The sequence below is a fragment of the Cydia splendana genome, chromosome 4 (genome assembly GCF_910591565.1).
Source record: "Cydia splendana chromosome 4, ilCydSple1.2, whole genome shotgun sequence".
Taxonomy (NCBI): Eukaryota; Metazoa; Arthropoda; class Insecta; order Lepidoptera; family Tortricidae; genus Cydia; species Cydia splendana.
In genome coordinates, this window is record NC_085963.1 from 11,800,064 (window position 1) to 11,825,310 (window position 25,247).

The following is a 25,247-nucleotide window of genomic DNA, read 5'->3' on the forward strand; positions in this document are numbered from 1 at the left end:
TAAGTATGAGTGAATAAAAAAATAACTTGTAATTACTAAACAATATCAAATTACGCTGTTAATTACCAAGTCATTGAGTTGCATGCGGACCAATTGCTTACTGAGGTCGTTATTTGAGAACATGGTTTAACTCGGAGGAAACTTGGTATCGTATTAACTAATCTATTTCCAACGTTGATACGGCATTTTATGGTAAACAAAGGCTATTAGGTACCTATATAGTAGCTGATAGTATGATACGACAGTAATGTATTGTGAGTAATTGGCAAGACACTCGCTGCAGCCCAACCAATTTAATTGTCATCTAACGAGTGTGTAATAGTTGTAGACGGTCAAAGTTACACTGGTTCTCCTTAGAAAAGTAACTTCGGAAAAAAAGCGTTTTACGAACGCATCAATTTGTCACATCGACCGGCAAAATCTTTTTATGTGTTACTGTCCCAATCTAACAGATATCTGTGTCTCGCTCATTGCAAGTGAATAGGTAGTTGAAGCTGTAAAATCTGTAGATGGTCTGTAGATTGCATAGGCGATGGAAATAGCAGCAGTATTTAACTAGCTGTCTATATCTGCATGATGATGGAAGATGACGTCACCCAGCATGACTCGTTCGCGTCACCCACAAGGAACTTGTGCTCGTGTAGGTAAATATTGGAAAATTTACTTTAAAGATGACGTACCTATAGGTTGACATATTCAACAATTTTTGTGGGCGTCTATTCGTGGATATTTAGATAAGAAATGCTTAATTTGGTAGCATAGCAGGTATGTATAAGTAATGTACAGATACGGTAGAGCGAGGAGCTGACTATCGGCCAAAACCTAGGGAAACCTTATTATAGTATTCCGTTTGAATTTCCGTAAAATTACTAATAATGCATTAGGTATGCAATATGCATCATATAATGAAAATATTTCGGGGCTTGTGTACAGCACATGCTAGTGTCTCTTTTATTTTTTTAAACAAACGACAACATAAAGTAGGGCTAACTGGAGTTAGGATTAAAAAAAAGATACTGGACCTACCTAAAAAACCTGAAACCTAAATTACAAACTATGCACCCACCTTGATATTTTTCTGTTTGGCCCTATAGTGGCTATAGTTGACTGGTAGAGAAAGCCATGAGTGAGTCGAATTATCAATATTAAAATAAATATTTGGGGCATGCAGAAGAATTTAACAACACGAGTAAAATAGAGGATATCCTAACTCACGAATGTTCCTTTATATTACCACCATATACCTACTTCGTAAACCCTGTCATTAATTAATGTCATGACTACCACCTGAAACACGTAAACGGTAGCACCCACTCACCCACTGTCTACCAAAAATACCCCCGGAAATGGGGTCCACGCCTTGGGATTATCGATTCCTTGTGAACAACTATTAGGGGCAGCCAGCTAGGTCCATGCATTGTTAACGTTATGTTCGACCTTTGATGGACTACGTACTTTTACTTCAGATATGTTGAGTTTCATTAGTGCGCCATTCCTAGTCTCTACTTACAATTAGAAGTAAGAGTAGTGGGCATAATTTGCTTGACTCTATTTTTAATTTTTCTCATCATAATTAGTATAATTATTAAGAAAGCACATTATAACCTACGTAAATCCACACAAATGAATTCACGAATAAGAAATAATACTAATGTGTAGGTACTTCTTAATTAAAAAAAGTACCTGCACTCAGTAAATCACTAATGTAGTAATGTAGGCACATTTGTACCTACTTGTTTTTTGGACTCTTTGTCGTGGGTAGGCGAAAGGCTACGGACTTGGCGATATGCCGGGCCATAAAGACAGATTTAGTCATCTCTCCTTTTGTTCCTTTAAATAAAATTAGTTCACGCACTATTATAGGTGCTTCACGCCCACACTCGGCAAGAATACGAGTATAATAAAGTTAGTATGTTTGTAATTGTGTTTACCAGCGATAAAACGAAAATTGCAAACATTTTGCGTCGGGGGTTAAAGATGAATTTACCTAGTAGTGATAATGTTGAAAGTGACAAATGTCATTCTACCTACTTTTAGTTATGCAGAGGTAAGTTTAGGTATGTAGGTACTTAAATGCAGTTAAATGGGTGAATCAACTTTTAAATGTCCACATGATGAAATTATGGATTTTTATTTTTATTTGTTATTGTCCATATTTATATACTTTATTTAAAAGATAAGTTTCTCTAGTTTATGATTATGTATAAAGCAGAGCTGTTTCTTTAAGAATTTAGTGAATATGACGAAAAATATTCACCAGCCCAAATCTGCCCTGTCCCCTGGACCACTATCCAAAAGTATTTTTAAACATACTAGACATCAATTATTGTTTAAACAATTATTTTAATTACATTAATTAAACAATGCTGTATAATTTTTTATCTTTATATATGGCATATACTCACGAAATTTCACAATATATCCCTAAAATTTATCCCCTGGACAACTCTTATTTCACATAATCGGATTTTTTAAATTAAAACGCGAAATAGTTATAGTGATGTAAGAAAATTGCTCCTGCTACTTTGTTTTATATTGTGTTATTGTACCTTTAAAAAAAATGAACTGCTCTTTAATTTACAACGAAAAAAATAAAGATACCTGATTTTCAATTTAGGGACAACTTAGTTGTCCCATAGACATATCTGGTTGTCCAATGGAAATATTAATAATAAATCTTAAAGAGGGTACTAAATGAAACAAATTTAATAAAATATCAGAAAGCACCAACATATATATGTATGTTAGTGCTTTCTGATACTTTATTGAATTTGTATCAGACCCTATAAAAATCTAAAAAAGTCCAAGAGACAACCAAAATGTCCCATGGACAACCACTTCCGTTGTCCAAGTGACTAGTTGTCAGAGGGACTTATCTAAAACTTTGAGCCGTATAATAAATTCTAAAGATTTTTTGTATTTATTTCACCCTTACGGTAAAATATAATAATATGTGAAGTAGTATCTGGTACAATACAATTTATTGTAATATGTTAAGTATTTATGTATTTATGCCAGTGGTCCGATGGACATATAATAAAGCCACCCACACTCTCCAACAGTACTCGACCGACTGACGCCGCGAGTTTCGTGTAATCAAAATGGCGAGTAGGCCTATCTGCTTACCAGAAACTTGAACTTGTCGTCAAGTATCTTGCTACGTTATATATATTTAGATTTCATAACTAATTTATGGTTGTCCAGTTGACCTGCATGACGTGGATAATTTAAGGGACAAAATTTAAATGCAAGAAATTCATAAACCGTTACATGCAAATATAACAAATCGGTATATTTCATTGATGATACCTATCCATAAAAATGATTATGTGTTTAAATATCAATTCCACAACAGTATTTTTTCTTAATACAAAGTTTTACGGTGCACTGTTGCAAGGGGACAATCCGTCCGACTATGGAAAACCAACTTTTGGTCTGTTGGACAACCAATAAAGAACGGGTAAATTATAAACAAAATGAAATGTTTTGTAATAAAATGTTAGAAAATATTAATAGGAACATAGCGGAATACTAAACAAACTCATACTTTTGTATAAATTTGTATTATCGATCAGGGACTCTGTACGTGTGACGTTGAACACTTAAAAGTTGATTCACCCAAATATTCATCTATGGCAGTGTCTTTCAAACTGTGGGTCGCGACCCCCAGGGGGGTCGCGGCACTTGTCCAAGGGGGTCGCGAAGCTCAGCTTTGAAAGAAACTTATGGAAAGCAGATTCAATTTTATTTAACTTACAAATAATCCAATCCTTTAAAATTTAATGGTCGTTAACGTACATATCAATAAAACAAATCATTATTAGATAGGTAAACTGTATTTATTAAACAGTTAAATAAGTTAAGATCTGTTAGGCCAGTCAAATTAGATTTTTTCCAGGAATTCATTCCCAGCAAGCTGAAAATCGTCTTAATACCTTCATTTGGTTCTAAATTATTGTAATCCGAGTTTGCTCTATTCCAGGAATTGTGGAAAAATGTTTGCTCTTTTTCAGTTTTTTGCTTGTAGTTCAAAAACGGTACGTCCGACAGATAATTTGCTCTAATCATGATAAAAATTGTTATCTGAGGATCCGAAAAGTACCTTAATATGAATTAAGTAGTAGTCAAACATTGTAAAAAATGGCCGCCACTTTGAATATGTTTTTTTTTTGGTAAAATCGTGTTAAAATCCGAATTTTTTTTCATTCATAACAACCTTGCTGGTAGTGTGACATTAATTTTGACGGTGGGTTCCTTCTACATTGAGTGGTTTTGTCATTCCAAGGTAAAATGTATCTCCCAAGGCTTCTAAAATTTATCCACACCTCCTGGGATAGCAAACTCAGATTATTCGCATTTAGGACCAAATGAAGGTATTAAAAAGATTTCCAGCTTGCTGGGAATTAACTTAACTTTATCTTAAATTACTTAATAATATGTAAGTCGTTTATATACGGATTTTTGCTCCCGTGATAAAAAAAATACCATCCTATAAAAATAAATACATATATGTAGAGTGCATCCTAAAACGCATATGTAACTGAGTGAATGATAGAAAGGTGCGTTTCAAACACTGGTCTGTGGTTCCAAATTTGTTAGAGTCTGTGCGGAAAGAAGAAGAGCCGTAGAATGTATGGGATCCCATACATTTCACGACTCTTCTCTTTCCGCACATGTGCAGTCTGCAGACTATTTTTACATAGATAGAAAAACGTAAAAACGGGGTTTGGGGGGTCGCGAAAAAAATTTAGTGGTCATAAAGGGCCGTGACACCATAAAGTTTGAAAAACACTGATCTATGGTATAACTTTTTCGTCAGTTAAGTAAAAAGGGGCCCCAATTTCTATAAGCGGTAACATCTTACGAGTTATTACGAGATGATCGACCGATCACTTAGGTCACTAGATAGGATACTGTGAGAGTTCCTGGGGCGAGCGATCCTCTCTGTTGGCTCTGTTGCGCCACCGCCGTCAATTGAGCCGATATCGCCAATTCATTCACTAGTCAGCCGCTAATGGACTTTATCTGCCTTGATGGACGCTTAACAACATCTAATAAACGTCTGTTAACAAACACTTGTTTATGAATGCATTTCGTTCTGCGTATTTGCATTATTCACCGATAAGGTGTGCTAGTGGCATGCTTTTAAAAGAGAAAATCCTACTGTGCAAATAAAATTCTGCGTACATACCTACCCAAAACTAGAACGAACAATTATAAGAGAGTAAAAGTGTGTCACATATTAGGCTACCTAAAAGAGGTCTTATTAATAGTGTTAAATACCTACTACCTCCATTGTTTATAGACGGACTAAACGGAATTAAATAATCTTTCAGAACACATTTACCAACTAACTGCTCAATTATACCCGAGATACATTATTATTTATTACATAAAGTAGGTATATTCAAAATCCATACGTAATTAATTACTAAACGAAATATTCACACCAAGTAAAATCTTAATTGAATTCTTGTAAACTGTTAGAAAGTTAATCTCAAAGAGCTGCTAGAGCTGTAAACATTCAAGTAAAAGAGCGTACTCCTATATTAAATTCCGGCAATGCACTTACAAGCCCTCTGGTGTCCATGGGCGTCGGTCTGCTTATTTGCCTCATATTATAAAAAATGAAGTCTAACCAAACGTAAAAAGGCTTAAATCGCTCCTTGAGAATCAAAGTGGCGCTAGGGATACATTAATTTAATTTCAGTTAATCAAAAACCTAATTTGCCCGTGCGTTCACCAAGATTTTGGCACGAGAAGATGCATGCTGCATTAATTTAAGTAGAGTTGTCCGCGTAGGCTGGAGGAAGCTGAGAATGGAGTCGGAAATTGTGGAGAGGATGCGCTCCGGCAGACGGCATTGAGCCCCAATCAGGTGGAGCGCGGCTAAATGGCAAACGGTATCTTGCGATGCGCAGTTTGCTTTCCGTCTTTTTCTTTTTACAATTTATGAATCTCGGGCCCACGTTCTTAAAACTCAAAATTAGCATTTCTATTTAAAGAATTGGAAATGTTCATATTGTTTCTACAACAAAGAATCACGATCTCTTTTCATCATTCATTACCGAGAAAAAAAGCCCCCGGGTTTTTTACCCGACTACGGCAACGCAAAAGAAGGGTTATTAGTTTATTTGATTACGTTTTCTATACAACCTTCTTTTCAACACAACGGACAAACATAAAGTGCATGAAATTTCAGAGACACTCGTTTTCTCGTTTTGGGATCTAAAGAGCTTGTGTGAAATTGGAAATAATATAAAAATTCTAAATTACAATGCTGAGACCTCTACTTCAGGAACTAAGTAGTAAGTACACTATTTTGAAAGAAGGTGAACTAGGTGACCTTATAAAATCTGTGCGGAAAGAGAAGAGTCGGGTTATTCCCACTAGTTACCACCAAGTTTTTACCAGTGGTAACTACTGGGAATTTTTTTCCCACCTTTTACCACTGGTAACTACTGGGAATAATAATTCCCAGTAGTTACCACCAACTCGGGTTAGTGGTAACTACTGGGAATTTTTATTCCCAGTAGTTACCACCAAAACTTTGTTAGTGTTAAATACTAATAAAAACAGTAGGTATGAATAGTATAAATAGAGTTATTTTGAATTACCTAATAAAATCACTTGAAAAATCATCTAAAAATTATTAAATTTATCCTTAAGTACATATATCATAGTTTTTGTACTAGTACCGGTTAAACTGTTTCAATATTTTTGGTCACTTTTAAGGGAGTTTACTAAAACACTAATCGACTTATAATTATTTATTAAATTACTCTATATATTTATACTACACTATTTATAGTGTTTTTATTAGTATTTATCTCTAACAAAATTTTAACAAAAGTGGTAAAAGGTGGGAAAAAAATTCCCAGGTGTTACCACTGGTAACAACTTGTTGGTAACTAGTGGGAATAACCCGAAGAGTCGTGGAATGTATGAGGCACAATACATTCCACATATTATACTAATACTACTCTTTGATTCACCGACTCTTCTCTATTCGAACAGACTCTAATGGTCGATACCACACAATCGATAATATTCGTAGGTACCTAACACCTCCATGCAGTATTCATAACACTAACCTAATTTCCGTATCCATGACAACGTTGATTTGTGGGGTGTGACATTACTAACTCATTTTCTAGTTGTGTATCATTCGGTATACGTAATAATATAGGGATTATTTTATAATAGTTTACATATTCTGAGATGGCGGCAACAGTACCACCACCGAATATTTCGGCACGCTTTTTCTATGGCCTACGGACGGACATCCAGTGAGTAGATCAGTTATTGCAAGTAATGCTGCAATTTTCTTTGTTTTTCGTTGACAGAGATTAGTTATGGTTTCGTTTTGGTGTAATGACAGCAATTTAGCAATAAAACACACCTTGAATTGTGTTACTCAATCTGACTACCTACAGCCGGGTTTAACTGGTGTGATCATTTGACAGATTCAATGCACATTACGTGAACGAGTCGGACATAATATATCCAGCAGGCGGCGTCATAGTTATATACAACCATATTCAGAAGAAACAGAAGTTTATTAGACTTCAAGATAAGCACAAACCTATCAAGTCCTTAGTCTTGGCTCCAAACAGGTATGTCTTGCTTTCTCTGCGTTAGGTATTAGGGTAGTATGTAGGTACGTCTCACGCACTGAAAGGGTTTTTATTTTAACCTCGTCCTGCCCACCATACTCAGTTTAATCCATTGAAATTTAAACCAAATTATTTGGTTTTCCGTTTCAGGTTTCTTTTTTTTATAGGTACTTTAAGTACCTATAAAAAAAAGAAATTTCAGTGTAACCTCAACTTATCCACGCTTTTCATCCATAACTTGCTAAAAATGGAATATAAATAAATATTATAGGACACAGTAAGCTCAATAAGGCTTGTGTTATGACATTTAGGAATATTGGGCTGGACGAGATCTTCATAATTATTTTGCTGAGTACTCTGATCATGTAGCAAGTGGAATAACTACGTCAGACGAAGAGTGTTGAGGGATGTATTTATATCTGTTATTGACGTCTTAAACTAGGTAGTAGATCTCGAGTAGGCAGCCTGCAGCGCATTTTAGCACTTGTTCTGTTACCATTGTCCCTTAACGATCTATTGCAGACGATGGCTTGCGCTTAACGAGATAGCTGAAGAAGGACAAAAACCAATCATAACTATTTATGATTTGACAACATGCAAACGCCGCAAAATACTGACGGTTCCGTTTGAAAATTCCACTGCGCGTGAATTTGCTTGCTTACAATTTACCTTCGACTCAAAGTACCTTGTGGCCATAACCGGGGAACCTGATTGGTACTTGTATTATTACAACTGGGACAAAGGAAAGGTGGAGAGCCACGCAAAAGCACAGAATCCAAGTGGCCAAGGGACTGTCGAAAGTGTAAGTAATTTTTCAATTGTAAGCTGTAAGTACCTAACTAGATGGTGTCGATTAGTGTGTCCTGCTAATTCATAGATTATGATTAGGTACGATCTCTAGTTGTTAACGGCCTGACTAATGTATATTACACTGTTCCTACTGTATCAGTAGCATTACTTACGTTTAGTGGATTTTTTTACTTGTCGCTAACATAAGTGGAGATTTGATTGTGCAGTAATTTTTCTTAGGTACAATGCAACCCTGCAGATGCGACGCTAGTGGTGATCACTGGACCATACACGTTTCGTATTATGAATGTCGCGGAAACCGTCTGGAGACAATGGGGATGGTGCAAAGCTGAAAACGTGAGCAATATCACTATTATCCTACGTGGTATAATTCTATGGTACGACATCCTGTTAGGCTTTCAAGTCTTTGGAACAACGTGAGCTAGACAGACTTGACGGGAGCACTGTCATGCCCCCAGATTTAAAACACCACGAGTACAGTCACCTGCAATAATATGTTACGCAACGAAGGCCGCAAAAATATCTGACACGATCTTATTTGTAGAGTCATAAGAGCGTGTCACATATTTTTGCGGCCTTCGAAACGTAACATATTATTGCAGGTGACTGTACAAGTAACTATAGCTACCTAATACTATTTATACAAATCCAAGTAAATTTCTTTATACCCTTCGTCCTCCGGCGGTATTTAGGTAATCTAGGACAAGGTACATGTGAGATAATCTGATTCTGAACAAAGTATATAAATATAATATATTATTGTATCTATCGGCACGTAACATTCGAATTGACACTATGAAGTTCTTACGTCAAACATTGACCTTTGACCTTGCACCATTGTACCTAGATGTAGAACGTGACGTGCGGTCTTCGTAACTGGGCAAAGGTCATTGCTGAATCAGTGTCCGCACGTCTAGGTCCACATCCCGACTGTATGTGTAATTGTGTATGGCATTGTCATCTATAATACAAGTGCAGTCATATAGACAGTAGTATTTTGCTCACTTTTTTGGGTATTTTCGGTTCTCAAGCTGCTAGGTGGTGCCGTACGTGTAGGTTATTATCACATTGAATAGTAAGCGGGGCGATATTATGCGCAAAGTAACACGGAAAATATTATTTCTGTGGTTTACAATCTGAAAGTCGAATGAAAATTTACCATGCGTTAATGAGGAAGCGGTGAAACAGATCTTGTCCATTCTGTGATGATGGAGACGAAGGGAAATGTCCGTCTAAAGTAATTTTCGATTAACGAGATATTATAGAAATTGGAAACTGAGCTGAATTTGACACCTTTTCTTCGAGCAACATTTCGAGAACTTTAGTTATTCTTTAATTATGTAGTAACTCGTCCCTGGTGTAGATCAACATCACGACCTGCATGTGGTTGACGCCGGACCGTATCATGTTCGGCACCGACAACTGCGTCATTATGATGGTCGAGAACGGAGAACTGCGGCAGAACTGCGTCTTTAACGCCCTAGATGTCATTGAGATGTCGTTGAAGAAAGTTGAAACGGAGTAAGTACAGATACCGAGTTATAAGAAAAGAGATTTCCTTTTTACAGTCTCATAATTACAGCAAAGAGGTTATTACATCTACTTATTGTTTTTCAGTTAATTTATCCTGAGAGGGACACAGAAAGTGTCCGGTGAAAGGATAGATCTAATAATCCCTTTAGACATTGCTCATCCTTAAGAGAAAAAAGCGGGTCATTCCTCGGCAATCTCATTCCCATACCTATTCGCAAATTCCCAGGAGATTTCGCTTTATTAGCATCTCATTTTTGGTGACTGTGTAACCCGTGCCAAGTTCCATTTACAACCAGAACTGCTAAGTGGAATCTTTTGGGAATTTGGGAATAGGTAGGGCCAAGGCAATGAGATTTTTCAGAAATGTCCCGAGTACGTTAAGGTTCAAATGTGCCTTTACCAGCTGTTTTTCAGTTTCTACTACCTATAAGTACATATATGGATTATAAATAAATTACCTATTCAACTATTTTGTGGCGCCTACAATTCCTTCTAGCGCACATCGGCGCGATACCAACCTTCAACGTTATTGATGCTAGGTCAATGTAACATTAGCATCAGTTAATAGGTAAGCATGTTAGGGTACAATAACACACGGCGGCCTACTTTTTGAGACTAGCCAATTACTTAGAGCATTTAGGAACTTTCGTTGAATCCCAGTACGTCACCAGGTGTTTGAGGAGGCTACTAGAAATAAGGTATTAAACATGGTATCCCTGGGTACATGGTACCTATAAGTACCAAGTATTTTAGGGAAGTAGGTACTTGGTTCATGTAATCCTAACATTAGTAATTTTCGCTAGAAAGTGTTACTGTAAGTTTAAACTCTATATAACCTCACTCGATAGAACATTTCACTCCCTAAAACGTCGATATTTTTTGACTCGAGGTATCAACCTACCACCACCAAATCAGTAAACCATTACTTTCATATTATATTTTTCTCTCATTTAACGAAAACTCTCAGTAAAGTTTCCGGTCCCTTGAATGTCTTTATAGAGTTTACACTGTACCTACATAAATTTGTAGGTAATGATCGAAAACGTACTTAGTAAATAAGTTCTAGTTTATCGCTATTATGTTTATTTTTCAGGGCAATGGAAGAAGGTGTCGACAAGACCAGTACAACAAGCAAAGACACCCAGAGCAAAGCAGAGAGCGAACAATCGACAGACACTGACAGAGAGGTTTATCCAGTCACCAATTTCGTTAATTTTCCTAAAGGTAATAATTCTGATACATTGTGTTTTCGAAACCAATTGGTAAAATGGTTTCTTGTTCACGAAAATAACTAGGAGTAGATATTGCAAAGAAAAATGTTTTTCACGTATACAAACAATAATTCAGGAATTTGATTTCTGTGCCCCATCGTGTACCTTGTCAAGTTGTCACTTCAAGTCAAGCGGCTTTCATATTGATTGTCACAGTGACGAAGGTACGAAGTGGAATAGAAATGAAATTCCTTCAATTTTGTATAAAATGAGATTTAATAATCGCACTTTTTAATCGTGCACTGAAGCCTATCAAACTCAACTTTACCCAGTCTTCTCCGAGACCACAGGGACAACGCCGTCCTCGAAACTTCGGAGGTAAATTTAAAACTTAATTTTCCGCGATTAAGTTCCATCGTTGTGAATAATAATAAAGAGTAAAAATCGTGAAAGTTTAAATCAGTGTTCAGCATATGCTAATTTGTGGCTTTACTTACCGAAGGGTCCTTGTGCTTCAAGTGCAATAAGGACATATTTTCCATCTGAAATTTCAAAAGATATTGTGGTAGAATGGTCCTTATTGCAGATTAAGCAAAAGGACCCTTCTCTGATGGAAAGCCATATTTGGCCTTTCGCATGAACAGTAGACCATTATGAAATAAATAAAACAGTTGAATGATGATTAACAGGTTTTGTCTTCGGTTGTGGACAAGGATACGTGCACATGTTCGAAAAAGAATCGCCTCATCATTGGAGGAAGCGAAATGTATTTAGGATTTCGAGGAAGTGTTATAAGTACGTTACTTTAGTATGTAGTAGTTAAATTAGTATTGAGTATCTAGACTAGTCTTCCATACAATGGGGCACGCGTCCGCTACACGCAGCTCTCAATGCTCTCATCCTATTACTAATCCAAATCCTAGCACCCTAAATCAATCCTAGAATCCTAGTTCAGGCACATGTAAACCATCACTACTTTTAAGTCTTTGTTTTATATGAATGTAACCATGAAATACGTGTTTTTAAATAATAGTAGATTGTACAACAAGGGCATAAAGTGACCCATTTTTACCCGAGGCAATTTTTTGGTCTGAGCGAAGCGAAGCGCTTTTATGCTCTAGAGCATAAAATGCGATTTTATGTCGTCTACGCACGACATAAAGGTGCACTTTTTGAGCATGAGAAGTGAAAACTATGTTTATATTATGTTTGTTTATACCTTTCGTAGCGTGCGCTACAGTGGCTATATGGAATCCTGATAATTCATTTAATTGCTTGCCTTGCCTACTGTTTCATTTTACAGCGCATTGGCGCCTAGCTGTAATACTTTATAATTTATTGTTGAATAAATAAATAGTCTCAGTGGCTCAGGGTTACATTTTATTGTTTGTACAATCATCATCAAAGAGGAATGAGGATGTTGCGATGTAATTGATTGGCCACTTTGGCTATCACTATCTGTATGATGTTGACTTGTATCTTGTGTTTCTGTTTTCCATCAAGACATACTCGGGATTATCCGATTTGGTCTCACCTCGATGCCGTACAGCATATCGCTGTAGATCCCAACCAAGAAACTCTGCTTATAACGACACTGCGGAACCAACTGTATTATGTCAAGTTATTTGGACAGCATATGTTACAAGTTAGTATAATCTCAGACTTTTCATATTAAATGTTTTATATGCGCAGGATGCATTTATTTTGATTAAGTATTTATTTGTGAATCGAGACTTAAAATCGTAAAGAATTCAAATAGTGGACCACCGTGACCTATTTAGGCCCGCTAAATAACTAATTTCGATAGAACATTGAGAAAAAAAACAACAGCATTGGTAAATTTTCTTCGTTATTGAGAAATTTATCTAAATTTATTCGAACTATGCTAACCGACACGTTTGTGGTATCTAAACACACTGTCTTAGGGTGGTATTCCATCTGTCCAATATCTTGGTCCAATGTGCATTGCATCTCACTCTCGTTAAGCAAAATGTGAGATGCAAATACACAGGTGGAATACCACCCTTAATAACAAGTTAAACATAAACCGCTAGAGAATTCCTTTTTTATGGCATGTTGCCTGCTGTCCCTAGAACCCAGAAATTGCATTCACCGAGCTGGGCCCCGCGATGCACTACGGACCAATCAACTCGCTATCCATGTGCGCCTGGAAGCCCATCTTCATCACAGCTGGCGAACAGGACAAGAGCGTTCGGATTTGGAACTACTTGACTGACGATATTGAAATGATTAAGTTGTATCAAGAGGAGATTTCATGCGTGTCTTTACATCCTACTGGTAATGTATCCGAACAAAATTAAAACATTTGAAAGTAAATGAAATATTTGGCATATCAAGTCGAGTAATGCCTCTATTACACGTTGGCTAGATTCCAGCCCCGATGTGGTAGATAAATGAAATTAGCACTTTTCTGAATGAGATAATTTAAAATTGTGTTTATTTTGCAGGTCTTTTCGCTGTAATAGGTTTCTCAGACAAATTACGATTCATGGTGGTACTGATCGACGATTTCGAAGTGATGAGAGAGTTTCCAATAAGAAATTGCAAACGCGTCAAGTTTAGTACCAACGGACATCTCTTCGCCGCTGTCAACGCTCAAGTCATACAAGTGTTTTCGTCCGTTTCTTTTAACAATGTGTACAATCTAAAGGGGCATAATGGAATTGTAAGATCTAAATTTTTCTTTTTATTATTATGAGACCAAGTGTCCATACGTTGCGATTCTAAGCTGTTTCTGGCCCTTTCTGACCGTATTCAGCGCTAATCACGATACATGGTTCGTCTCTCTACATAGCATTTTACACTCTCTACATAGCTACATAGCGGGAAAACCATGTTATCAGGTAGGTACGACGTAGTGCTACGAGCGTAGCGTGGCAGTCGTTTCCGTTTGTGGTTTGACAAAGCCAGTAGCAGCAATCATGGGCCACAGTCTCCAGCAATTCACTCGGCAAGCGGCAGGCATCATCGGCCTATTTAAGTCCCATGTCCGCTTTTTCACCTACCAAGCTACGTCAACTATTAATCAAAAATTTTATTTATAGTTTCCGTGGGCAGCGTGCACGCTAATAATATATCGTCATATGACTTTCTAAAAACGATGTACCTTTAAAGGGGCCCACAGATTACCAGTTCGCCGGACGACATCAGCCTGTCAGTTAATCACAAAAAGTGACAGTTCCGAACAACTGACAGGCTGATATCGTCCGGCGAACTGGTAATCTGTGGGCCCCTTAATGCTAACTATGACTCTATAAGTACCTATTTGAATGGTGAACTGACTTTGTCCGATTTTTGGAAATGAACCTACTTTCTAACCAACAAACTTTTGCATAAATATTCTCCACCAGATTACATCTCTTACTTGGTCCGCTAACGACCTGTGGTTGGTGTCCTGCGGGACCGAGGGCGCCGTGTATGAGTGGAGCATGTCTACAGGGCAACGAGTCGGTGAAGTCATACTGAAGACCAACCAGTTCGCTTCTTGTGCCGTTAACAGGTATGAGAAATATTTGTAAAATATTGAGACGAAAGGACACGGGTATAACCTTGGGGTCCATGGAGGCAAAAATTAAAGACGAGCCACAAACAAAAAATTAAAGGACAAATAAACTTTACTGGTTACTCGAGGAATAAGAGCGTAGCGTTCAACCCGTAGGTAAAGCTGATTACATTTATACCGACAAGGCGCATTCATTAAAAGTTTTCTTTGCAGCCACGGAAAAGTAACGTATGCTGTAGGCAGTGACGGGGAAATCAAAGAAATTGGCTCTAATACCATCCGAAGGAACCTGCCATTGCTTGGCTGCCCACTCGACACTATATTATTGTCTCGCTCTGACATGATGCTGTTCATAACTGGCGGAGAGGGAGGGGTGACGTCAGTAAATCTACCACTGTTGGATAAAGCTATTTATAATGAGTTCCATATGCACAACAAGAAAGTGACTTGTACAGCTCTAGCCTATGACGATCAAACGCTGATATCCGTGGCCGAAGATGCCTCTATTTGTATATGGCGATTGACGAATGCTGAAGGAAGAGCAATTGCTCTGGATAAGGATTTCGCTTACTCTAAGGAGATTTTGATTAGCAAGAAAGATTTGAAGGAGAAAATTAATAGCATCAATGTAAGTATAAACCAAAAAGTCAATGTTCAATGAAATGTAGGTACTCTAGGACCTAGGACTACTTACTGTAAAGACGTCGCAGTGAGGTTGTAATTATAAACAGCTAGCAGAATGATCTGATGACATTTATGATTATAAAGTTTTTAACACTAATTAATAGTTAAGTGCCTATTACCAGTATTATACCTACCAGTAAAAGTGCCACCATTCATGAGGCTCGTAGTTGGGTATGTTTAGATTATGGGGTAGTTTAGACTTGCCTATCTAAGAAATTTTTGAACCAAAATCTGTTAACGCCCTAAACATTAGCTAGGTTTAATTTGGTTTAAAAAACGGCACTGAGTTCTGTCCCTACAAAAAACAAATATTGCAGCTACTTAGTACAAGAATGAGCGAGCTAGAAACCGAACACTCGTATCAACTTCGCCAAGCTGAAGCAACGCAAGCAGAAAAATTGAAAGAAGTACACGAAGGCTACTGCGCGGCCATTGATGAACTCAAGGAAAAGAATGAGGTAATGAACGATTAATAATCATTAGTTCATAATGTCAGCTCGTTACTTTATTGATTTACTATAAATAGAACTCATGTTTACTTAATTTGCGGTCGTAACTTTGACAGACAATGGAGAACGAACATAGCCATGAAATCGGCATGATTCAGCAAGATATTGCAAAACTGCGTTCGGGGCACGAGAGAACTTTGCAGGCATTAGAAGCGGACTTCAATATTAGGCTTATTGGCGAATACGACAGATACCAGGTAAGTAAGTGGGGGAACTCTAAACATTCGTTTACCTAGTCATGAAATATTTTACTGCTTTACAGTCGTGAGTGAGGTCAGACCTTTATTTTGGCAAAATTGAGAAAAAACAATCATTCAAGCTATGTATGGACTGTTCAAAAATTCCTGATTCCAAAAGACACTAACAAACTGACAACTATAGCAGAGCTGCAGTAAAATTAAATTCTTTATTAAATGTTCAGAGTCTGGAAGATAAAACAGCTCGGATGCGTAAAGACTACGAGCAGCGCCTGGAAGACCTCGCCGAGAGCAAACGCCAGGCCCTGCGGGAGATGAACAACATGTTCGAGGCCAAGTTAGAGGAAAAGGAGATGCTGTTATTGGAGGTTACATTACACAATTATTTATTTAGCATGTTAGTCATTTGCAGGTATTCAAGGTGAAATGATGTCATAATGCATTGCATTTATAATGTCACATAACCATCAGAGATTCTTATTTCTCTATGACATAACTGTTAACACTTTACCACCCGACTTACAGATAGAGAAAAGAAGGTAAATATTAGACGAGTGTTTTATTTTTTCTTTAATAAACCTCGAAGTCTTGTCTAGACTATGCTATGTTAGACTTGTCTTAGCCGTGAATATATTTTATTAAATAATTTTTGTTATGTATGAAGCGTTTACGAAGAACGCGAGGTCACCACACAAAGGTTCCATTTCACTTTTTAATGCTGAGCCACGTGTAAAATGCCATTCACGCATGTGTGTGGTGACAGTGAGTTATATTTTATGCTTCATCTTCTAATTGAGGGTGATCCTGATCTGTTGTGTTTTATTATACGTTTTAGTTACAAGAACAAGCCGACTTAGAGAAACGCGAACATGAAACTATCAAATCGTCCATCGAAGACGACGCGGATCGCGAAATCATAGAAATTAGAACTTCGTACGAAACGCAGTTGAAAGAAGAAAAGGATGCAAATGTCAGGCTTAAGGGAGAGACCAGTCTTATGAAGAAGAAAATGATTGCTGCACATAAGGAGATCGAGGAGTTTAAAGTTCAAGTGGCGCAGCTGAAATGTAAGTAACAAATTATAAAAATAAATCCTATTCATAGGCTCCTAGATGTCATTTCTCTATTTGCTTCAGCACTTCACGGCTATAGGTACCTACACAATGTTGTAGTTTGTCATGTTGCAAATGAATAGAATGTGCGGTTAACCACTGTCATAGGTTCTTGAAACAGACCTATTAGGTGTATAACCAATTTGTTAGAAAATAAACCCAAAAATTGCAACTATATCTACTCGTACCTATATATGTCGGTCTTACAATAGTAGAGCGTTATTACCTACCTACTGAACTATCGATACAGATTCGTTTAATGACGGTTACTTACTGACCGAATTTCAAAATACGCCCCTGCTTAGCATGACTTGCGCGCGCGACTCCATATGTCAAGCGCGACTTTATGGAGTCGGCCGGGACAACGTCATCAGTCTTTATAATTCCGGGATGTCAAATTGTAACATTATGTTATCTTTCACAGTGGAACACATACAGTTTCAAAAGGTAATATCAAACTTAGAGCGCGATGTGACGGATTTGAAGAAAGAGATACAAGAACGGGATGTAACCATTCAGGACAAAGAAAAACGTATATATGAACTGAAACGTAAGAAGCAGGAATTGGAGAAATACAAGTTCGTTTTGAACTTCAAGATTACAGAGTTGAAAAATCAGGTTTGTTCATTATTGACCACTAATTAATTATTGATGTATTATATTTAATTATATTAAAAAAATTAATTAACGAGTATTTTAAACATAGATTGAACCTAAAGAAAGAGAGGTAGCCGAGTTGAAAACTCAAATAGATGATATGGAGAATGAAGAGCTCAAGCTATTAAATATAAAACATGAACTTGGTATGACTGCGAATTAGTTTCGATGTTATTTCGTAGTCGTATAGAGAGCTGTCCTCGTACACGATATGAAAAAAGTTACAGCTGCTAGTGGGGTTATAAACTGCCAAATGCTCACTCCAGAGGGCGCCTCTTCCACTTAATCAGCAGTTCCCAACATGTTTTTTTCGTCGAGGCCTTGTTTGATTAGTTGCTATTTTTACGGTTTTCCGTTACCCGTGGTAACAGTAGCGCATCTCACTCGTTGGAGAATCCTGTGTACCCAGAGGCTGATGCCAGTTTTCTGTATCCGCCTGTCCGGTTCCCTCAATACTCTAACTAGCGTAGTGCATTTGGTTGGATCAGCCAAAGAGATTGAATGTGGATTCAGAGACGCCCTTAGCAATGTGATTCTAGTTTTTAACCCCTTTTAATTGACTTGCATTGTAACAGATCGAGCCGTTAGATCGCAAAATCAAAGAGCAAAAAGTGCGTATACTAGAGTTGGAAGTGTCACTAGAGAACCTGCTAAAGAAAAGAGCGTTCCGTGGTAAAGCTCCATTTGTAAAATATGTCCAGTTGTAATTTTTTTCACCTGTCACGTACGTCATGGAATAGCATCATGTTATATCACACTAGTTTGTTAATTCTTGCACCGACGCGACGTACTAATAGTCGCGAGTACGGTAATTTATCATCTCTGCAATCAATGTCGTTTGTTTTTTTTAAATCTTATTTAGTCTCATTTAACATCTTTAGTTTTGTAGATTGTTTCATGAGCACCTAAAGTTTATGTAATGATTTGCCCTTGCCGGGAACACTGCCTTGTCCTCGTCATCAATAGACGAAAGTTCAAGTACGCATGTATATAAATTGAGTAACGCTAAATATACAATGGAGGTATCGTCTTGGGTCGTCCCATTCGTTTTTCGTCAAGTTCTTAAATTAGTCCTATTCTGCTTTCGTCACTCGTTCTACATTCGTCACAATCGTCGGTGGCGTTCAATGTGGAATGAGTGACGAAAGCAGAATAGGACTAATTTAAGAACTTGACGAAAAACGAATGGGACGACCCAAGACGATGCCACAATGAAGTACTTCTCATTTGTTCTAAGGATGTGTTTACATGATTGAATTGATGGTTAAATCCAGACTCAATGATAGAATGAGACGGCTGTATGGAGCCGGCCAGATTGACATAACTAATATGTAAACAGAACCAAGAACATGAAACTATAACAATTTAAAACACAGGAACCTGTGGTTCGTGACTGTTTTGTTGGCACTGGCAGCGGTCAAAAAATAATAATGCGAGTCACAGTTCACATTAAAAAAAAAATGCACTCGCGTATAGCCTGTCCGATTTATAAGATCAAGTACGCCATACATTTACTATGGCGTACTTGATATTAGCAAAACGCACGTAATAGAAATTCCACTTCTTGTTTTCACGCGCGCATGTGGAGAAACCTAATAAAGAAGTTGCACTTTTAAAAAAATACTTAGAGGCGTAGGTACCTGCCTACTCATTGTACAGAAAGACAATAGGTATAGTCAGAAAGACGAATAGGTATTTAATCATATTTCGTTTTAGAACTCAAAATCGCTCGGCTAAATGAGCAGTTGGCTTCGGCAAAAAAGGATTTCATGAACCAAGCCGATATGAATCTTCAACTGAAAAGCACGTTGAAGAAGATAAAAATTGATCTTCACAACATGACGGCGAATTTCCAGGATCCGAATAAACTCAAGATAAGCGTGAAGGTACGTCACATCATCGCGATTAGTTTGCGTTTTTCCTTTAAGAAACGTAAGGCAAAATAATAAATTAATTTTAAATAGTTAAATTAAAACTTGTTCAGCAGCTCTGGAAAAAAATAATCCAAAAGTATATAGGAATAATAAGATAACTGTTAATGTGAATGTTAATTGATTTTAAAATAAGTATTAGGAATGAAATGCTTTGTGCTGTATATAAACAGTCTCTTTTCGGTGAAGGAAAACATCGCGAGGAAACAGGAATAATCGCTAGTTTCCCCTTTGGGTTGGAAGGTCAGATGGCAGTCGCTTTCGTAAAAACTAGTGCCTACGTCAATTCTCGGGATTAGTTATCAAGCGGACCCCAGGCTCCCATAAGCCGTGGCAAAATACCGGGATAACACGAGGAAGAATAAGAAGCTGTATACAGGGTGGCCAAAAAATAAGTGCATTCCCATTGCTAGGGAGGTTTTGGGATTATACTGAGCAACTTTTACTTATGGGACCAATCCCGAAATCGCGAAAAAAAAAATTTGGCTGTTTCATACATTTTGGCTGGTCCATTTACTATGGGAGGGTAAATTTCTTTTTCTCGATTTCGGGGTTGGTCCCATAGTAAAAGTTGCTCAGTATAATCCCAAAACCTCCCTGGCAACGGGAATCCACTCATTTTTTGGCCACCGTGTATAAACAGTAGCCATATGATTTGATAATAATTTAATTCAACACTTATCCAGGCGTTATTCCACAAGTATGTGGAAGACATAGATTTCGTGCGAAGCCGTGTAGCGGAGAACGAAGCCATCCGCGAGTTCAACCGGCAACGGGACCACCTCGAGAAACAGGTGGCCGGCTACAGGCAGCAGCTCACCAAGGCGCTGGGGGGCTCCAAGAACGATATCAATAGGATTATGGACGTAAGTATTTAACCTACAGAGCGCCTGGCCTGGCTTTAACCCTTTGACCGAACAATATCAAAAAGTATCGCCATCTACTCGACAGTAGGCCAAAGTTATGCCGCCATCGCTCGAAAAGATGGCACCATACCTTTGGCCTATCCTCGAGTAGATGGCGATACTTTTCCCACATAATACGGCACTTCAAACATGTGTTCTATTCTCGATAAGTAAGATTGACATTCGATTGTCATTTTTGAACTGTCAGCCCGGTAAAGGGTTACAGCAGCCTGTATCAAAATAAATTCGGATATAGTTTTTGGGCCTGATGTGGTCGCGACTCTTAGTCACGAGGAAACAAGGAAGAAGAAGAATTGCTTTTGGGATACAGATATAAGAATCTTGTCTTTTCCATACACAGGAGAATTGCACCCTTCTATCCGAAATCAATAATCTACGGACGGAGCTGAAATCAACGCGGTCACGGTGTTTCCAAATGGAGTCGATCTTGGGATTGTCAGCGCGCTACATCCCGCCCGCCATCGCTCGCGCTAAGTTGAAACATGTCACAGAGGACAGGGAGAAGTTGGATGAGAAATTTAAGCAGAAAATTGAGGTGAGCATGACCTGTATTAGATAGGCGCGGTACATTTCACCGTCTTTGCTCGTAGTATATACGGTGAAACATGTTATACTCCATTTTTGAAGTGAAAACTTCTTTAGCGGCGCTGTGCACTTTTTGTGATGGGGAAAAAAATGTTAAAATCGTAACAGGTGTCGAAAAACTTACAATGTCATTGAGTTTTTCTTTATTGATTTAAATGCCATCTAGTGAGTTTCCCTCTAACTGGTACTAATATAACTCGAGTACTAACAGTGATGTGCTTAGGGGTTTCAAGTAATGCGACGAAATAACGCTAGATGGCGTTAACCCCAATTATACATAGTGCTGCAGACATTTATTGAGTTTTCACTTCTGCCGGCACTCCCGGAGTGCAACCCGTTGTTTTTTTAAAGGTTAGAATTTATCTTACCTCAAAAGTAGTGGTAATTAACTTTTTCTTCCAAAATGCTAGGTTCCTATGATATCTAATATTGCGGTACAATAATAATCTAAATATATAAACGTGAAAGACCTGACTGACTGACTGACTGACTTAAATCAACGCACAGCCCAAACCGCTGGGACTAGAAAGTCCAAATTTGGCAACTAGATTCCTTATAAGGTCTAGGGGTCCACTAAGAAAGGATTTTTCAAAATTCATCCCCTAAAGGAGTGAAATGGGGGTCCAAAGTTTGTATGGGGAAACAAGATTAGTTAGACTATTTTATTCCAAATTTCACAGGAGTATTCCTAAAGATAAATGAGTAAACACGTGTTTCAGGTTTTTTGAAAATTGAACCCCTAAGAGGGGGAAAAGTCCCCAATAGGGTTGATATCTCAAAATATCAATATGGGTATCGTTTTCAGAGTATTTTGAGACGCTAATAACAAAAATGGCATCAAAATTAAAATTAACGTAGCCGAAGTGAACAATCATCCCCCTGGTGGGGGTGCAATGGGGTTGAAATTTCAAAATATCAATATGGGTATCATTTCCATGGTTTTGTGGGACGCTAATTACAAAAATGGGATCAAAATTAAAATATAACGTAGCCGACGTGAACTATGGCCCCTGGTGGGGAATGCTAATTACGAAGATAGCATAGACGGTTGTAACATACACGCTGATTTACAGCGACACGTGATCCAGACTTTTGAGAATGCAATGCCTTAAAGTAAATTTTTTTAGCTATTAGCTCAGGGAAAATTTCACTAATACCTACAATGGCTGTTGAATCGTTGGATATTGATGGGACCATGTTGGCTCACACCGTAGTACCTATAATTGGAGATGGAGCCTGTCAGGCCGCGTAGCCAAGATGCCAATCGCTTACTCTCCGTAGCGATCGAAACGCAACTGTCACTATCGCGCTAATATGGAAGAGTGATAGAGAGACATAATGCTTTTCGTTGTCGAAGCGATAGCGATTGTAACCTTGGCTAGGCCGGCTATTTCGCGCCATCTCCTATCTTCTGTATGATACGCAGGTGATGGCCAGGGAGGTGCGCGAGCAAATCGTTAGTCACGTGGTGGCCAACTGGGAGGAGTTTGTTATTATGTCTCATAACAGTAACGGTGATAATTACTCCAGCTCCGTTGAATACTGCCTTGAAATGTCGCGCCCGTTTACTTACGGTAGTCTCTGCGAGTTGGTAGCGGCAGGACAACTGTTTCCGTGGGTTTTCGAAGTTTACCGCAACAATGAGCTATATATGAGAGTTGGTACTGTGGGTAATCCGGTGGGGCAATTTTCAAGTGATTTGTCTAGCGGACATTTTGACGTATATATTCGCAGTGAATTACTCGTAAGACCCACAATATCAGAGCCCCCTTCTTCACTCCTCTCTGTGGTTGCCAAGAAGATTACCACGAGAAGGAATGAAGAGATTACCACCCCACCACCCCATTTAGAATCAGACTCATCATTATCTCTTACCGCTACCAAAACAGTTACTAAAAACGCCGTGCCAGGTTCACGAATACTACACGGAACAAACAACTAAAAGCTGCCGCAAATAAATATATGCAAAACAAATCATCAGATCACCAAGCTGCCGTAAGCAATTACCAAAAAATGAACCCTGATGTACACAGAGAAGCAGTAGCTAGGTATCAGCAAGCCCACCCCGAGGTAAACCGTGACACCTCCGCTAGGTATCAGCAAACCCACCCCGAGGTAAACCGTGACACCTCCGCTAGGTATCAGCAAATCACACACACTGATACACTTCATCCATGTAAAACTCCGCACCATTTTGCAATTCTCTCTCAAGTTGCCGTTTAATGTCGTCCGAAAAACTGTCCTTATATTTTTCCCAGAGACTTAACGGGTCAGTAAGTTGACAAAAAACTAACATTATTATGAAAAGTTCACGCAGCTTGAAGGGAGAATCGCACAACGCAGCTTCCTCTAAAGTTGAGTCCCAATGTTTATCGTCCTCTAGCAATCCAAGGGAGAACCACTAATGTAGTGTATAAGGAGGTGCTATAGGTACACAAGGCTACAACTACATAAATAAAAAATATAAATGAAAAGGTGTTAGGTACAAAACGTACATTAGATTATATTAAATAAGTCGAGCTCGATTAATCGATATAATTACAATTCAGTACGGTTACCATCAGTTTGTCACTGACATAAACGCCGTCGAGAACGTAATTTACTTTCTATACATCCCATTTGCACTAATATGCGAGTGCGAGCGAGATGTCTAGAAAGTAAATTACGTTCTCGACGGCGTTTATGTCAGTGACAAACTGATGGTAACCGTACTGGTGTCTTCAAGTCAAGAGTGAATACTGTGAATAAGCTTTTACTGAAATAGTGAGCTACACCTTCGGCCTTGCCATCACTTTCCATCAGGTGAGACTAAGGTCAGTCACTGTTCAGTCCGTAAAAAAAAACAACAAAATTAAAAAAACTCTCCTGCGCGTGCGAAGCCGCGGGCAAAAGCTAGTAATATATAAACGGCACTATAATTCAGTGCATATGCATAGTTACTCAGATTTCATTTTGGAGGAAAAGGTCTACTTTTGATAGTATTAGCAAAGACATATGTAACTTCGTATAAGATGAATAAAGTCTAAGGAAAAAACGTGCCTCGGAAATCAAGAAAAAGTCATTCTCGGATAGATGGCGCACACACCTTTAGCCTATGCTCGGCTAGATGGCGTGACGACACCGTTTCATATTTAACAATTTTAACACATCATATATCAGTGAATGAACATGGGTCAAAATTATATAAAAATAATAAAATCATTTATCTATATATATACATTTTTTTGATATTTTTATACGTTTTCATTTTGAGTTTTAGTCGTGTGTCGATAGATGGCAGTAAATTTTCTGTGACTACAAAATTTACTATGACAGGACCCCTCTATACTATCTATTCTCTTTGGTATTAGAAAGCATTTTTGCATCAATTGAATTTCAGCCGACATACCAAATTGGACAGGTGGAATACCACCCTAATATACATTTTTGATTTGGCAGGAAAGAGAAGAAACTATAGTTGCCTTGAAGGAGGAAAACGACCGTCTGCTCGGTAAGATGCGCTGCGTAGAGGAAGCGGACGAAGGGTCGCCGCGACCCGGCAAATCGTAGTTACTGTGTACTGAACCAAGGGGACTTGACCAAATCTACATTACTATATAGCTTAAGAATATATGTACACGTACCATGAAGAAAAATATGCCGTTCTCAAACCTAAGGCTTTTCTCTGTGGTCAATAAGGTGTAACTGACATTACATAACGGTTAAATTAAATAATAGTCTGTTTTGATCGACAATGTGGCCTTTAGAGAACGTCACAAAACTGTAGTGAAACTGTTTCACCTAAAACATTACGAAAGTCGTTCGTTAATGGGCCGTTGGCATACAATAACAGAACGATTCATAACAGCTGATAGGCCCCATGCATGAACTATAGAGGGCAGCATAGGAGCCGTCAGATTTTTGGCGCTAGGCGTAAATGTGTCGTTTATGCTTCCGATGTAGCCCGCAAGATG

At 38.1% G+C, this 25,247-nt stretch overlaps 1 protein-coding gene across 3 annotated transcripts; it reads left to right on the forward strand.

The window, feature by feature from the left end:
• Nucleotides 1-7,151: 7,151 nt before the first annotated feature.
• On the forward strand, nucleotides 7,152-24,926 carry LOC134789876 (cilia- and flagella-associated protein 57). Of its 3 annotated transcripts, none has more exons than XM_063760547.1 (22): nucleotides 7,152-7,289; nucleotides 7,467-7,616; nucleotides 8,139-8,418; nucleotides 8,646-8,762; nucleotides 9,790-9,947; nucleotides 11,053-11,183; nucleotides 11,860-11,965; nucleotides 12,674-12,815; nucleotides 13,264-13,468; nucleotides 13,639-13,856; nucleotides 14,542-14,690; nucleotides 14,907-15,321; nucleotides 15,695-15,835; nucleotides 15,943-16,083; nucleotides 16,308-16,451; nucleotides 16,919-17,150; nucleotides 17,620-17,813; nucleotides 17,902-17,998; nucleotides 19,569-19,738; nucleotides 20,470-20,649; nucleotides 21,050-21,244; nucleotides 24,733-24,926. In XM_063760547.1, exons 1-22 carry the CDS (start codon nucleotides 7,222-7,224, stop codon nucleotides 24,841-24,843), a joined length of 3,744 nt encoding a protein of 1,247 aa, XP_063616617.1. In that variant the 5' UTR covers nucleotides 7,152-7,221; the 3' UTR covers nucleotides 24,844-24,926. The 3 variants fall into 3 exon arrangements, with proteins under 3 accessions (XP_063616617.1, XP_063616616.1, XP_063616618.1); XM_063760546.1 differs by lacking the exon at nucleotides 17,902-17,998 and adding an exon at nucleotides 18,428-18,524; XM_063760548.1 differs by lacking the exons at nucleotides 17,902-17,998; nucleotides 20,470-20,649; nucleotides 21,050-21,244; nucleotides 24,733-24,926 and having other exon boundaries at nucleotides 19,569-19,732.
• The last annotated feature ends 321 nt before the right edge of the window (nucleotides 24,927-25,247 follow it).